This window comes from Exophiala bonariae (genome assembly GCF_035927105.1).
Source record: "Exophiala bonariae strain CCFEE 5792 chromosome Unknown scaffold_2, whole genome shotgun sequence".
NCBI lineage: Eukaryota > Fungi > Ascomycota > Eurotiomycetes > Chaetothyriales > Herpotrichiellaceae > Exophiala > Exophiala bonariae.
The window spans coordinates 876,120-891,292 of record NW_027042477.1 but is presented as its reverse complement, the minus strand read 5'-3'; the positions used below and the strand labels follow the sequence as shown (position 1 = coordinate 891,292).

General features: G+C 50.4%; 1 protein-coding gene across 1 annotated transcript; it reads left to right on the top strand.

Moving 5' to 3' along the window:
- Window positions 1-6,987: 6,987 nt before the first annotated feature.
- Window positions 6,988-13,254, top strand: LTR84_004837 (uncharacterized protein; the record flags this gene model as incomplete). Its single annotated transcript, XM_064848410.1, has 1 exon — window positions 6,988-13,254. One exon carries the CDS (start codon window positions 6,988-6,990, stop codon window positions 13,252-13,254), a length of 6,267 nt encoding a protein of 2,088 aa, XP_064711034.1.
- Between the last annotated feature and the right edge of the window lie 1,919 nt (window positions 13,255-15,173).

Genomic DNA, 15,173 nt, shown 5'->3' with positions numbered 1-15,173 from the left:
CTTGGGTGCTCCATTCTCGTCGCTGAGAATCTCAATGTCGGACAATGGAGCTCCAGCGCCCTTGCTGCAGACGCCCAAGGATTTGAAAACGGCTTCCTTTGCGCTCCAGCGACCGGCAAATGATGCTTGGGGGGATGCCGCTTTGCTGCAGTAGGCTCGTTCCTTCTCGGTGAAATTTCTCTCCACAAACGTCTCGTTGTCAATGTTGACAGCTAGAATATCCTCGATATCGACACCAACCTTGGAGCCTTCTGAAGCAGTTGCTTTAGCCAGTGACTCAAGCATGGCCTTCGTCTCAACCGCTCCCACACCTGGTTGCTTCTTGGGCGGGGCAGGTTTGTATGTGAGTTCTCCAGATTTCTTATCAGCAATGACTCTTTGATCTGGGTTCAAGAAGACCTTTTGCATGATATCATCGGCATATGGCGCATCGGTCTTGGCGACGAACAAAGTATTGTTGATCATGCCATTGTGGAAGTATCTGTAAGCTCTCTTTTGTCTGGCCTCAACCTTGGTCTTGTATTGCTGGAATTCGGCTTGATCGAGAGTGGCAAAGAGATACTTGGGGTGGATGCCAATTGCCTGAGCACCCTTCTGACCGAAACCGAAAGATGTAACAGAGAATGCCTTGACACCATCGGTTTGAAGTGATCGACTTGGGTAGACAATGTAGTCAAACTTCTCCATCACCTGATCAACGTTGTCGGCATTTCGGTTACCAGGCACGAGACCGCTGTTGAGAACTTGCAAGCATCCGTTGAACATCCAGGCACCGGCGGCACCCTTGGGATGGCCAGTCAGGTATTTCTGGAATATACCTAGAACAGCGTTGCCCTTCTTGCGGCCAAGGTGCTTCATTTGTTGACAGATGACATCAGATTCATTTTTGTCGTTGGCCACGGTAGAAGTTCCGTGGAAGGATGCAACGTCGAGGTCATCGATCGTTAGACCCCAGGTGGCCAAGGCACCACGAAGAGGAGCGATCGTGGAATCTTGTTTCCAGAAGTTGTTGCCCAAGCTGAACTGAGCCTCCTTTTCTTGCTTCTTAGCCTGGAGATTGATATGCGCGGCACGTTCTTCCATATACTCAGACTCATTGAAGCCAAAGCCGACTTGCGACTTCATGGCAGCAACTTCTTCGTGTAGGTACAGAAGTTCGGACTCTTGCCAATTCTTGATAGCTTTTCTTCTCAGGTCAAGCTGTCTCCTGCGGTAGTTGATGTCAAGAAGAGGTGAAGGATACTTGCTAGGGTTTTCACGAGCAGTGGTCAGGACACCTTGGCCTGGTGCAGGAACAGAGCGGCCAATCTTGTCGGTTGCGGTGGTGGTAAGACCAAGGATACCATAGATGGGTGTGCCCATGTCCAATGCAAGACGGGCGGTCATGATGATTTGCATACCACAACCCTGGGATTCCATGAATCCATTACGAGTGGTGGTTGTTGGTCGGGACATTTCCTTGGGTGTACGCCCATGAGCAAATTCATCCTCGGCATTACTAGTTGCCTTCATGTTGGCGAATTCGTACGAGCCTTCCTCTTGGAAGTCATCGAAACCACCAACAAAGCAGACACGAGCCTTACCCTCCACGATAGTCTCGTAACCAATGTCAATGGACTCGACAGCAGTGGCGCAAGCACCAACGGGGGTCTTGATTGGACCAGTAGAAGACAACAGCAACATGTTCACCCACGCAGCCATGGTGTTGATGAAAGACTCTTGTAGAATATCCTTCTGGACAGGCTTATCCATGAAGCGGTCTTTATACATACCACGTAGCGCAGTAGTACCACCGATACCAGAACCCACACAGTTGCCGACCTCCGAAAGGTGCACATACTTGTAGAACTCGTATGGGTCAGTGATACCTGCTGCAAGGAGTGACTCGACCGTGCAGACAAGAACGAAGAGAGTAACTTGATCGACCTGGGAAATGATATCATCGGGGATACCATAGTGTTTGGCGTTCCAGCCTGTTGGGATCTGACCAGCGACCAGACGGTCAAACTTGAGGGCCTTTGGAATGAGAAGGGTAGCACCCTTCTTCAGGCGTACACTGTACTCGCCAGATTCAAGTTCAAAGATCTCAACCTTCTCGCCATGCTGGCGTCTGAATTCCTCGGCTGTTTCTTTCGAGGCTTCGAACTGATCGAGATCCTCCTCGATCTGGATCTCTTGAAGAAGTTGCTTCTTCTTGGGATCATAGCCATTGAACAACTCAGGTTCAATGAGACGGATACCCGAATGCTCAAGAATTTGCTTCTCATACTTGGATTTGACATCTTTGTCGTCAACAGGCTCATTAGTCTTGGCATCAACCCATCCAGAGTATGATTTGCCCTTGAGGGGGCCATTGTGATTCTTGATGAGACCTGTCATCCAGGCCATCTCAACGCATCCCTCCAAGGAGAACTTGCCATATGCTTCCATTTCCCAACGAGTACGAGAATTACCCCATGGACCAACTTCGGAGAATCCGGTAACGACCACAACCTTGTCAAGATCGACCATACCCTTCAACCGGGGATTGAGAGGCTCAATATCCTGTTTCCAGTCAGGGAGCTCTGGGAATTGGTATTTGATGTTTGCACGAGGCTCAATGTTGACCTTCTTGTAAAGGGCTTCACTGTCTTCGCCGTTGACGACCTTGTTCTCAAGCGCAGTCTCCTTGGTGACGGCTTGGCGGATAGCGCTAGTCTCCATGATTTCTGCACGAAGCTTGCTCATCAATTCCTTAAGATCGGGCAAGAATTGCAGACCACCGTTCAAGTCTGCGAAAACGGGCTCATTCTGGCAAAGGTCGACGATGGCTGGGGACATCAAGCCAAGTAAGTTGAAGGCCATTTCCTGTTGAGAGAAAGTGCGGACGCCATACTTCTCAACACCATCTGCGACGACGTTGTTCCCGCTCATGAGACCGGTGCCACGAGTCCAGCCAATTACAGCACCACAGATGGTAAGGTAATCACCCCAGCTCTCGGAATACCAACGGTTGAACAGAGTCTCTAGCGCAAGCTTCGACTCCGAGTATAGCCCATCATTACCAAAAGTACCGTGATTGGGTGACAGTGGCAACATGACTTGTGCTGGACGAGTGTTGAATCCATTTTCGAACTTCTTGGCCTTAACAGAGCCAAGTAGGCGAACGAGATTGGTCAGCATGATGCGATGCGCCAACTCAGACTTGGAATCGATGCTGTCAATTTCGCGGCCATTTTCAGGAATGGCAGCAAAGGGGACGATGAAATCAAGATCCCACCCAAGACCTTTCTTAGTGTCATAGATGTAGTCAATAAGAGCCTCAACATCTTGTTTGCTTCCTTGGTTGAAGGGAACAACAACCAGCTGAGAACCACGAGCACCGAAACGAGCATACATCGATTGGTAGTACTCAGTGACTTCCCGAGAATATCTGCTGGTCGTGACCACGACTTTGGCACCACCACTAATCAGGCCTTGCAAGACTTCGGCACCAATGGAACCGGCACCAGCACCGGTCATCAACGCCATCTTACCCTGGAATGTCAATCCGGATTTGGCGGCCTTGTCGAGCTCTTCGAGATAGACAGCAGTGAGCTTCTTGCTATAATCCCAGCCGTGTTCTTCCTTCTTCTTGAGATGCAAGAAGGGAATGGTCTCGGTCTTGCCGGGCTTAAGAGTTCCGTTCACGGTAGCGCGAGTGAGGGAACCATTTCGTCCTGGTTTCTTCACATCACCGTTCTCCTGAGGCATGATTTGAGATTCATTCATGGCCAATGCTCGGATGACGTCCTTGTACAGGGTGTTGAACTGGAGTTGGGATGATTTGGAGAGCTTGTGCTGCTTGCGGATCAGCTTGTAGACGTTCCTGAGGTCATTTTGGACCTTTGCACGATTGCTGTATTCCGAGATTTTACCACCATCGGACATTTCACGAACATAGTGCTCAAGCTTGCGAGCGCTCTGCCGTGGAACTTCTTGGTAGTCGAGGTTGCCACGTGCATCAACGGTGGTTTGGGGGCCAGTTGGCACTGCAACATCCTTGTAGACAGGAGCTTCGTTGAGGACATCCTTGCAGTTCTCGATCAACTGTTCGGCAAGCTCCTTTGCGAGTTTGTAGGTCTCGCCACGTTCAGTTGGGCAGTTGTCGATGTGATATTGCATATATTCAATCAATGTGGGATTCGACCTGTTCATAATGCGAATGCACTGGCTGACGATTTCTCGGTCAACAGCCTTGAGGCGGCCGAAAATGATGTCATAGTACATGCTGAGGGCATCCTGACGGGCCCAATTCCATGATGAATCGTATACACGAGCTTTGAGGGTGCTGAAAGAAGGCTCGATTCCAGATGCGTAGAATTCTCCGTGTTCGACGTTCCACAGATCGAGCTGAGATTGCAGAGCTTTGTTGTTCTCTTGCGAACCAATAAAGGCCTTGTCGCCGGAACGGAGATCCATCTTCAAGTAACGGGCAAACAATTCGAGTTGCTGCTTGAAAAGAGCGCGCTGATCCTTGGTCAAAGCATCAATGGCCGCAGGATCCATCATCATGCCAGCACCGGCACCACCAGCGGCGCCACCAGCAGCTTGGGCGGAGGACAAACTGATACCAGCAATAGAGGCATATTTCTGAGCAACATCACCAAGATATGTTTTGGCATCGCCTTCGGAGCCGAGACGGGCGGCCGGTTCCATGGTCAGAGCAAGGAGAAGGGCACCGTCTTGTCGTCCAGGACCCAGACCGAAGGAAGTCTCAAGATGTTTTCTGACAGCGGTAATGTTGAAGCCACCGGGCATTTTGGAAGATACCAAACGAGCAATCAGCGATTGTGACTGCTTGCCTAGCTGACCATTGAACGTAGATTGCATGGCCGCACCCAGCTCGTCCAGCGGGGTATCTTCTGGCTTCTCGGGTGTAGAGCCGAATTCTTTTCCGAGATCGCCCAAGATTTCATTCTGCAGGGTGGATTTGCCGCCAACGAGATCCTTGATAGCTTTGCTGAGGGGGATCTCCGTGAGTGGTTTCTTCAGTTTTTGAGCGACCAAAGCTCTCAAAATGTCGACAGCTCCGACAGGAGCATCAGGAACAGCGGCAGCTGGACCTGCACCAGCAGCTGGGGCAGGTGCAGCAGCTGCTACGGGAGCCGCTTGAGCCGGGGTTGCACCCGAAGTGGGAGCAGCGGAGGAAGAAGCAGCGGCGGGAGCAGGCTCGTCCTCGACAGGATCAACATCGTAGTAAATCTCTTTCAAGTCTTTGTTGTATGCCAAAACTGATCTCTGAACGGAGGTTGCGGCGTCGTATGCTTCATATTTGGAGGCCAGGGTCCTCTTAGCCATTCCACCAAGAGTGTCTGCGGGGCCAATCTCGACTATCCTCTCGGTTCTGTTGGTCTCGAGTATGACATCTTGGGTTTCAATCCACCGGACAGGTGAGGCGAACTGATATGCTAGGAGCTCAACGAGGAGCGTGTGGGCGAGCTCTTGCTCGATCTCGGGACGCATTGTGGCGGGATGCGGGCTTTGAGGATTAAAGATGAGGGTATAGAGGACAAAGTCGGGGCCCAATGCTGTATGAAGTGAATCAGAGCAAAGGGCTAGGAGGAGGTACTAAGCACAGGTGTAACGTAGGGAGAGAACTGTGCGATTGTGGTGTGCAAGAATTGAGGAGAAGATGTTTAAACGGAGAGAAGGAGTGAGTTTGCTTGAGTGAATGAGTGGGGAGTGGTGGAAGGAAGTTGTCTGATGAAGGGTCTTGGAGATTCGGAAGGAGTAATCAAAGCATACGAAGGCTGGCTTCACGGACCAGAGGGTTGATTGATATGAAGCCAGAAGAGGAAACGCGGGAAGTTGAGGATGATGCAGTGAAGATGTTGGGAAGTTGATCAAGTCGAAAGCAGGCGTTTAGTCTGGGGAGTGGGAAAAAAGTTTCAATGAACGGGGTCTAGGGATGACGCTTTTGCCGCTGGCGTATTACACCGTCTGTACGGTTGATACAGGGCAAAGTCGACTGGGGTTGAGATACAGCTGATGTCATTTCAATCCCATTTCACACGAGGCCCCGGAAGCTGATCCTGTTGAGAACCTCAGAAAGAAGGGGTGGAGAGCTGCCGTCCCCGCCGCCCAGCCAGTTGCCAACAGCGGCCGCTCCCTGCCAGGCATTTGTTTTTTGCCCGAGGTACCGCGTCGCTACCTAGATCTCTCCAGACAAAGCCCATGATTGAAGACACAGTGTACAACTTGGAAGTGCACCCAATTACTGATCACAAGATAGACATTCCCCAACAGTTTCCAATTAATCTTGCTGCCTGTAGTCGTGGCTATAGTTCGTCTTTTGTTTACTATTCCAATCTCGCTGGGAGTCGTATCTAGTATCTATCAGGTTGGGAGGATGACGCTTGCTAGTGGCACCGTCCCTGCAGCAGCGTCGGTGCCACAGCGTGACGGTGCGGCTGGCCTGGAGCCCAACCAAAAAACTGGTGGATTCTAGTGCCTTTATGGGGGGAATTCACCGGCCTGTAGTTGGTCCATTGCCCGTCATCCCTGTCCGCCCGGCAGCTCAGACAGAAAACTTCTTTGGACTCAACAATGATGCTGCACCGGTTGCTCCAACTTTCCATCACCCGCTTTTTTTCTATGAGGCGAGAAGGCTGCATTCAACCGGTATTCATTTCTCGATTACACCTCGTCCAGCTGACAAGCCATAACTGCACTCCATCCAACAATCATATCTCTTCCGACTGAACTCGGGCGCAATAACTAATCCTCAATTCTACCCTTCCCTATTGCTCTACCATCACTTCCACTTCCCTCCTATAACCCCCACTCCTTCTGTTGAAGAGTACATTGCATCAAACCGCTACTGCTACAACAACAACTTGTTCAGAAGAGCTCTATCCCTCATTCTATTGTCTTGTTTGACACTGCACTGACGACTTCAAGTGGCATTAGCTTGCTCACTTTCTTCAATCAATCCTTCCTCGTTGCGTCCTCTTCTCACCCGCAACAATGTATTCCGGTGGTGCTACCGGCACTCACACCCCTCGCTCTTCACAAAACCTGAGACCTCTCATCCTCACTCATGGCTCTCTCGACTATGCCTTCCTGATACCCACCGCCCTCCATTTCCAAGCATCCCAGCTGAAAGATGCCTTCAATGCCTCTCTACCCGAACCCACAGACGAATTGGCTCAGGATGATGAGCCCTCTTCCAATGCCGAGCTGGTCGCCCGTTACATTGGCTTCATTGCCGCTGAAGTCGATGATGACGAGGAGGCTACCGGCTTCGTCGAGGTCCTCAAAGTCGTCCTGAATGAATTCGAGCGATCATTCATGCACGCCAACGACGTTCATGCTTTGGCTGCTACCCTCCCTGGCATCACTGCAAAGAAATTGGTGGTGGTTCAATGCTACTACGCCGGTCGAGCCGCAGTCGCAAGACCAATCAAGCCTCATGATTCAGCACTCCTCAGAGCTGCGGATGACGAAGAAGCTAGCATTTACACCGTCTTCGGTGGCCAAGGAAACATCGAGGAATATTTCGACGAGCTAAGAGAAGTTTACACTACATACCCCTCCTTCATCAAGGATCTGGTAGAATCCTCGGCCGAATTGCTCCAAAATCTCTCCAGGAGCCCCAAGGCAGATAAATTTTACACAAAAGGGCTTGATATTCTCGGTTGGCTGGCGGATCCGGATTCTCAGCCGGATACTGATTATCTGGTCTCGGCGCCCGTCAGTCTGCCTTTGATCGGCCTGGTCCAGCTCGCTCATTACCAAGTCACCTGCAAAGTTCTTGGTCGGACCCCTGCTGATGTCAATGAGCGTTTCAATGGTACCACTGGTCATTCTCAGGGTGTGGTCACTGCGGCTGCCATTGCCACGGCCACATCATGGGAAAGCTTCGCCAAAGCCGCCAAGGAGGCCATCACCATGCTTTTCTGGATTGGAATGAGAAGCCAGCAGGCCTATCCTCGAACCAGTCTTGCTCCCACTATTCTCCAAGACTCGGCCGAGGCCGGTGAGGGTACCCCAACTCCCATGTTGTCTGTCCGCGATCTTTCCAAGAAACAGCTCCAGGAACATATTGATGCAACCAATGAGCATCTGCCCACCGATCGCCACATCGCCATTTCTCTGATCAACAGCGCTCGAAATTTCGTGGTGACTGGTGCTCCAATCTCCTTGCACGGTCTCAACCTCCGGCTGCGCAAAGTCAAAGCCCCCACTGGGCTCGACCAGAACAGAATTCCTTATACCGAGCGCAAAGTTAGATTTGTCAATCGCTTCCTGCCCATCACTGCGCCTTTCCACAGCCCCTTGTTGACTGGGGCATACAAGCAAATCCTGGAGGATTTGACCGATCTTAAAATTCCTGCATCCCGCCTTACCATTCCCGTCTTTGACACAAACACTGGCGAGGATTTGCGAGCATCTCAGGGCAAGGACATTGTGCCCGATCTTGTGCGTATGATTACACAAGATCCGGTCCATTGGGAACAAGCAACTGTCTTCCCGGGTGCGTCGCACATTCTCGACTTCGGTCCTGGTGGAATCTCTGGTCTCGGAGTCCTCACCAACCGAAACAAAGATGGCACCGGTGTTCGAGTCATTCTTGCTGGTGCTATGGATGGCACCAACGCTGAAGTTGGATACAAGCCAGAATTATTTGACCGTGATGAAGAGCACGCCGTCAAGTATGCCACCAATTGGGTCAAGGAACATGGTCCTAAACTGGTCAAGACCTCGGTCGGTCAAACCTATGTGGATACCAAAATGTCTCGTTTGCTTGGTGTCCCTCCTTTGATGGTTGCTGGCATGACCCCCTGCACAGTGCCATGGGACTTTGTTTCTGCAACCATGAACGCTGGGTACCACATCGAATTGGCCGGTGGTGGTTACTACAACGGCAAGAGCATGACTGAAGCCTTGACCAAGATTGAAAAGGCCATCCCACCTGGGCGAGGTATCACCGTCAACTTGATCTATGTTAATCCTCGTGCCATGGGCTGGCAGATTCCACTCCTGGGCCAATTGAGAGCTGATGGTGTTCCCATCGAAGGTTTGACCATCGGTGCCGGTGTTCCCTCCATCGAGGTTGCCCAAGAGTACATCGACACTCTCGGAATAAAGCACATCGCCTTCAAACCTGGTTCAATGGATGCTATTCAGGCTGTCATCAATATTGCAAAGGCCAACCCCACTTTCCCAGTCATTCTACAATGGACTGGTGGACGTGGCGGTGGTCATCACTCTTTCGAAGATTTCCATCAACCTATCCTCCAGATGTATGGTCGCATCCGAAAGTGTGAAAACATTATTCTCGTGGCTGGTAGTGGTTTCGGTGGTTCCGAAGACACTTATCCATATATCACTGGTGCGTGGGCTGGCAAATTTGGCTACCCTCCTATGCCTTTTGATGGAGTGCTCTTTGGCAGTCGTGTGATGACAGCCAAAGAGGCCCACACTTCCACAAACGCCAAGAAAGCCATTGTAGAAGCCGAAGGTGCCGATGATAGTGAATGGGAGAAGACATACAAGGGTCCTACTGGAGGTGTCATCACTGTTCGATCAGAGATGGGCGAGCCTATTCATAAGCTTGCCACTCGAGGTGTCAAATTTTGGGCAGAGATGGACCAAAAGATCTTCAGTCTGGACAAGAAGAAGCGTGTCGCCGAGCTTAAGAAACAACGTGAGCACATCATCAAGAAATTGAATGATGACTTCCAGAAGGTTTGGTTTGGCCGCAACTCTGCTGGTGATACCGTTGACCTTGAAGACATGACTTATGCGGAGGTCGTTCGCCGCATGGTTGATCTCATGTACATCAAGCATCAGTCTCGTTGGATTGAGGTCACCCTTCGAAATCTCACGGTTGATTTCATTCGCCGTGTTGAGGAGCGCTTCACTACCGGTGCAGGCAAACCATCCTTGATCCAGAGCTACTCAGAGTTCGAAAGCCCATTCGAGGTTCTTGAGAAGGTTCTTGCTGCATATCCCGAGGCAGAGAGTCAATTGATCAATGCCCAAGATGTGCAGCACTTCTTACTCCTGTGCCAACGCCGTGGTCAGAAACCAGTCCCCTTCGTTCCATCCTTGGATGAAAACTTCGAATTCTGGTTCAAGAAGGATTCCTTGTGGCAATCTGAGGATCTGGACGCTGTGGTTGACCAGGACGTTGGTCGAACTTGTATTCTCCAAGGTCCTATGGCAGCCAAATACTCCACCAAGATTGACGAGCCAATCAAGGACATCCTGGAAGGCATCACTAATGACCACATCAAGGGTCTCATCAAAGACGTGTACGGTGGTCGAGAGGCGTCGGTTCCCGTCGTGGAATATTTCGGCGGCAAGATTATCAGTTCTCCTGAGACTGTAACTGAGCTTGATGGTGTTACAGTCATTCCGGATGGCAGCCGCATCACTTACCGCTTGTCATCCTCACCATCAGCGGCCTTGCCTGACACTGATGACTGGCTTCAACTACTTGCCGGCAAGAGCTACTCTTGGAGACATGCCTTGTTCACAACCGATGTATTTGTACAAGGTGCTCGCTATCAGAACAACCCATTGAAGCGTATCCTCGCCCCCACGCGAGGCTTGGCTGTTGAAATTGCTCATCCCAAGGATCCAAGTAAGACTAGCATCACTGTGAGAGAACCTACACAATCTGGCAAACTCATCAAAACATTGGACATCAGCTTGGTGGGCAAAAATGAAATTCTCATGAACCTTTGGGAAGAACGAACTGCTGAGGGTGGCGCGATTGCACTGCCTTTCCAGTTTGTTTACCATCCCGAGACAGGTTATGCACCTATTCATGAAGTGATGGATGGACGCAATGATCGCATCAAAGAATTCTACTACCGTATCTGGTTTGGAGAGAAAGACGTGCCATTCGACACCCCTATGACCAACAAATTCGACGGTGGAAAAGCGACAGTCGTCACACAAGATATTGCTGACTTTGTCCACGCTGTTGGTAACACTGGCGAGGCTTTCGTTGACCGCCCCGGAAAAGAAGTGTTCGCTCCCATGGATTTCGCCATTGTGGTTGGCTGGAAAGCTATCACGAAACCTATCTTCCCCCGCGCCATTGATGGTGACCTGCTCAAGCTTGTCCATCTGTCCAATGGGTTCCGCATGGTTCCCGGTGCTGAACCGTTGAAGGTCGGTGATGAGCTTCACACCTCAGCTCGCATCAATGCCGTCATCAATCAAGAAGCCGGAAAGATGGTTGAAGTCTGTGGTACCATTACCCGCAATTCCAAGCCAGTCATGGAGGTCACCAGTCAATTCTTGTATCGTGGAAATTACACCGATTACGAGAACACATTCCAGCGCAAGGATGAGACTCCTGTTCAAATCACTCTTTCATCTTCCAAGGATGTTGCTGTCCTTCGTTCGAAGGAGTGGTTTCAATTGGATGAGCCAGACATTGATCTCCTTGGTCAAACGTTGACATTCCGCCTGTCCAGCTTGGTGCGCTTCAAGGACCGAACTACATTCCAAAGCGTCGAGACTCTTGGTCAGGTTCTGTTGGAACTGCCCACCAAGGAGATTATTCAAGTGGCCTCGGTTGAGTACGACGCCGGAGTTTCTCACGGTAACCCGGTCGTGGATTACCTGCAACGACATGGTCAGACAATCGAGCAGCCAGTCAACTTTGAGAATGCCATCCCTCTCAGCGGTAAGACACCGTTGTCGCTCAAAGCACCTGCGTCCAACGAAACATATGCCCGTGTTTCAGGTGACTACAACCCTATCCACGTATCTCGCATCTTTGCCAGCTATGCCAATCTTCCAGGGACCATCACACATGGCATGTACTCGAGTGCAGCTGTCCGAAGCCTGGTCGAGACTTGGGCTGCCGAGAACAACATTGGTCGTGTTCGCAGCTATCATGTGTCTTTGGTCGGCATGGTCTTGCCCAATGATGATTTGGAGGTGAAGCTAGAGCATGTGGGTATGGTTGCAGGTCGTAAGATCATCAAGATCGAGACTAGCAACAAGGAAACTGGTGACAAGGTTCTCCTCGCAGAAGCTGAGGTTGAGCAACCTGTTTCTTCCTACGTCTTTACCGGTCAAGGCTCTCAAGAGCAAGGTATGGGTATGGACTTGTACGGCCGCAGTGAGGTTGCCAAGGAGGTTTGGGATCGAGCAGATCGTCATTTCATGGACAACTATGGTCTCTCAATCATCAACATTGTTAAGAACAATCCCAAGGAGCTTACCATCCACTTTGGAGGTCCTCGTGGCAAGGCTATTCGTCAAAACTACATGGCCATGACATTCGAGACCATTAATGCCGATGGATCTGTCAAGTCCGAGAAGATTTTCAAGGAAATCGATGACAACACCACTTCCTACACTTACCGATCACCTACTGGACTGCTCTCTGCCACACAGTTCACGCAGCCAGCCTTGACTTTGATGGAAAAGGCAAGCTTCGAAGACATGCGCTCCAAGGGTCTCATTCAACGTGACAGCAGTTTTGCTGGTCATTCTTTGGGCGAATACTCGGCCCTTGCATCCATCGCCGAGGTCATGCCCATTGAGAGTTTGGTGTCGGTTGTGTTCTACCGCGGTCTGACCATGCAGGTCGCTGTTGAGCGTGATGAACAAGGACGAAGCAACTACTCTATGTGTGCCGTCAACCCCAGTCGGATTTCCAAGACATTCAATGAACAAGCTCTGCAATACGTTGTGGAGAACATTGCAGAGTCCACTGGATGGCTTGTGGAAATTGTCAATTACAACGTTGCCAACATGCAATACGTTTGTGCTGGTGATCTTCGAGCGCTCGACTGCATGACTAATGTGCTCAATGTTCTCAAACTTCAGAAGATTGACATCCAGGCACTTATGCAAACGATGTCATTGGATGATGTCAAAGCTCATTTGATGGAGATTGTTGACGAGTGTCGGAAGAAGACAGAAGCCAAACCACAACCGATTGACCTGGAGCGTGGATTTGCAGTGATCCCGCTCAAGGGTATCGATGTGCCATTCCACAGCACTTTCTTGCGTTCTGGAGTCAAGCCATTCCGATCTTTCTTACTGAAGAAGATCAACAAGACCAGCATTGATCCTGCCAAATTGGTCGGAAAGTATATCCCCAATGTGACAGCCAAACCATTCGAGATCACTAAGGAGTATTTCGAAGAGGTTTACCGTCTGACCAACTCACCTCGGCTGGCCAAGATTATCGAGGATTGGGACAAGTATGAGAATGCAGGAGGATCAGGGGTTAGACGCCTCTCAACTGTGGCATAATCTGAGTCCAAAAGGTTTCATTTGAGTTTACTGAGCGATGACATTAGTGGACATTTTTGATTTTCCTGGGCGTTGGAAGAAGGAAGTTCAAAGAGATGGCGTATCATCGAGAATCATGGAACAAGATGAGTATTATTCCAGCAGTACATTAGTTAGATTTTGTTTTCGTTATGTACCGATAGTGGCAAAGGACACCCCGTAACGGGAGTCCCACTCTTTTTCCTTCAGAGCAATGAAGCGGCAATTCATTACTTTGAACACACAGATTTTGATTTTTGGGTTTGGACCTTTTCGTGATCCCGTGTGCGATAGTTCCGCCATGTAACGTTGAACAATCGGTAATTTGACGTTAGTTGGACCCTACAAGGCTTGGAACAAGCGAGAAGCACACCATGCCGCATGCCAAAGAGGCGAAAGCCTCGGTTGGGTAGTTACTTAGGTACCTTTTAACGAGATTTGGCGGGCCGGGCTGGCTTCACGACTCCCGACATGTGCGAGCAACTCGCTGTGCCAGGCGGCGCGAGTGAAATCACGACGATAAAACTGAGAAGAAGGGGTGATGTATCATCTCATTCAGCTTACGAACATTATTACTCTTCGCACCTTAAGTTGTACGAGGAACCGACCGAAGTAACTTATTCCTTCGTAGTTCGAACTCTGTGGGACGAGCTACAGGACAGGCACAGGAACCCCGAGTTTTGGTGAAACCTGGGGGAGGGAATTTATACTTCTCACACTGCACTCCCGTGGTCTCGGTAGTTTTGGACTCCGTTTGTGCAGTCAGACAAGGATACATGGGGGAGTTTGGAAGTGACGGTGGTAGTTGACTGACTAGTTAGTTACGGAGGACGAGACTCGATGACGAGGGCCAGGGCATGGTTTGATTCACTCTGGTCCTCTATCTCGTACCGGGGAGGGGATGAGGGTTCCTAGGTAAGGAGCCCTGTTGGATCATCGGAGTACAAGTACCGATATAGATTAGTTAGGATATATTCTCTCGGGAGAGGCTTGAGATTGGAAACACGAAAAGAAGCAAAAAATCCATCCATCAACTACGGAGTATGATGATCTTCAGTGAATTACTACGTGGTGGCTTGTTTAAGGTTGAAAGACAGACAGACACAAGAAGGCGAGGAAGCGAGATGGAATGTTCTACGGTAGATATTGCTTGATTTTCCTTTGCCTAAAAGTTTCTTGATAATAATAAGGAGGGTCGGAAGGGGGGCTTTTGTGGACGACATTCTGCCAGGATTCGGTAAGGCAGATCAACGGAGTCTCGGGCGGGTTGCTTTAGAGTTGATAATGGCAATTTGGCGAGCAGATAAGTGTCACTGGGGTTCAGAGTCATTCGTGGAACAGCAGAGTCACTTAGGCGACGGAACTTATCAAACAATAGGCGGTAACTCGCACCCGAGGTCACTTACGTTTGGCATTGGCAACCCGGACCGTCGGCTCTGTCCTGTCCTACCGTCTATCCTTATTTTAGTTTGTAACGAATCGACCTGTTCCAACACGGTGAAGAGAATGACCAGATCCAGGGCCATTCCAAGGATTAATGACCTGTCAAGAGAGGTTGTCGAGGTGTGATTAGGCTGATCAGTCAATCTGGTCTCAGATGGCACCACCTATTCGCTTGCCCACGAACCACTGGAACCACCTGGCACCCTGGTCCCCCGTCTCGAAGCTTCCCGGTCCCCCAATCCCTGTAGGCCTGCACGCCGCCTGGGAAGCTAAGACTTGCGCCCCGGGCGTATCAACTCAATTCCAATAACGTCCCTATCCGAAGCGTGGGCTCCACATTCCATCTCCCATCCTCGACTGGTTCATTCCTCTTTTTCGCTTATTCTCCCCCCTCATCTCTCACACGCGCTGCCTCCCACCGTCGCATTTGATCACTGGTGTTGCCCGAATATGGTGTA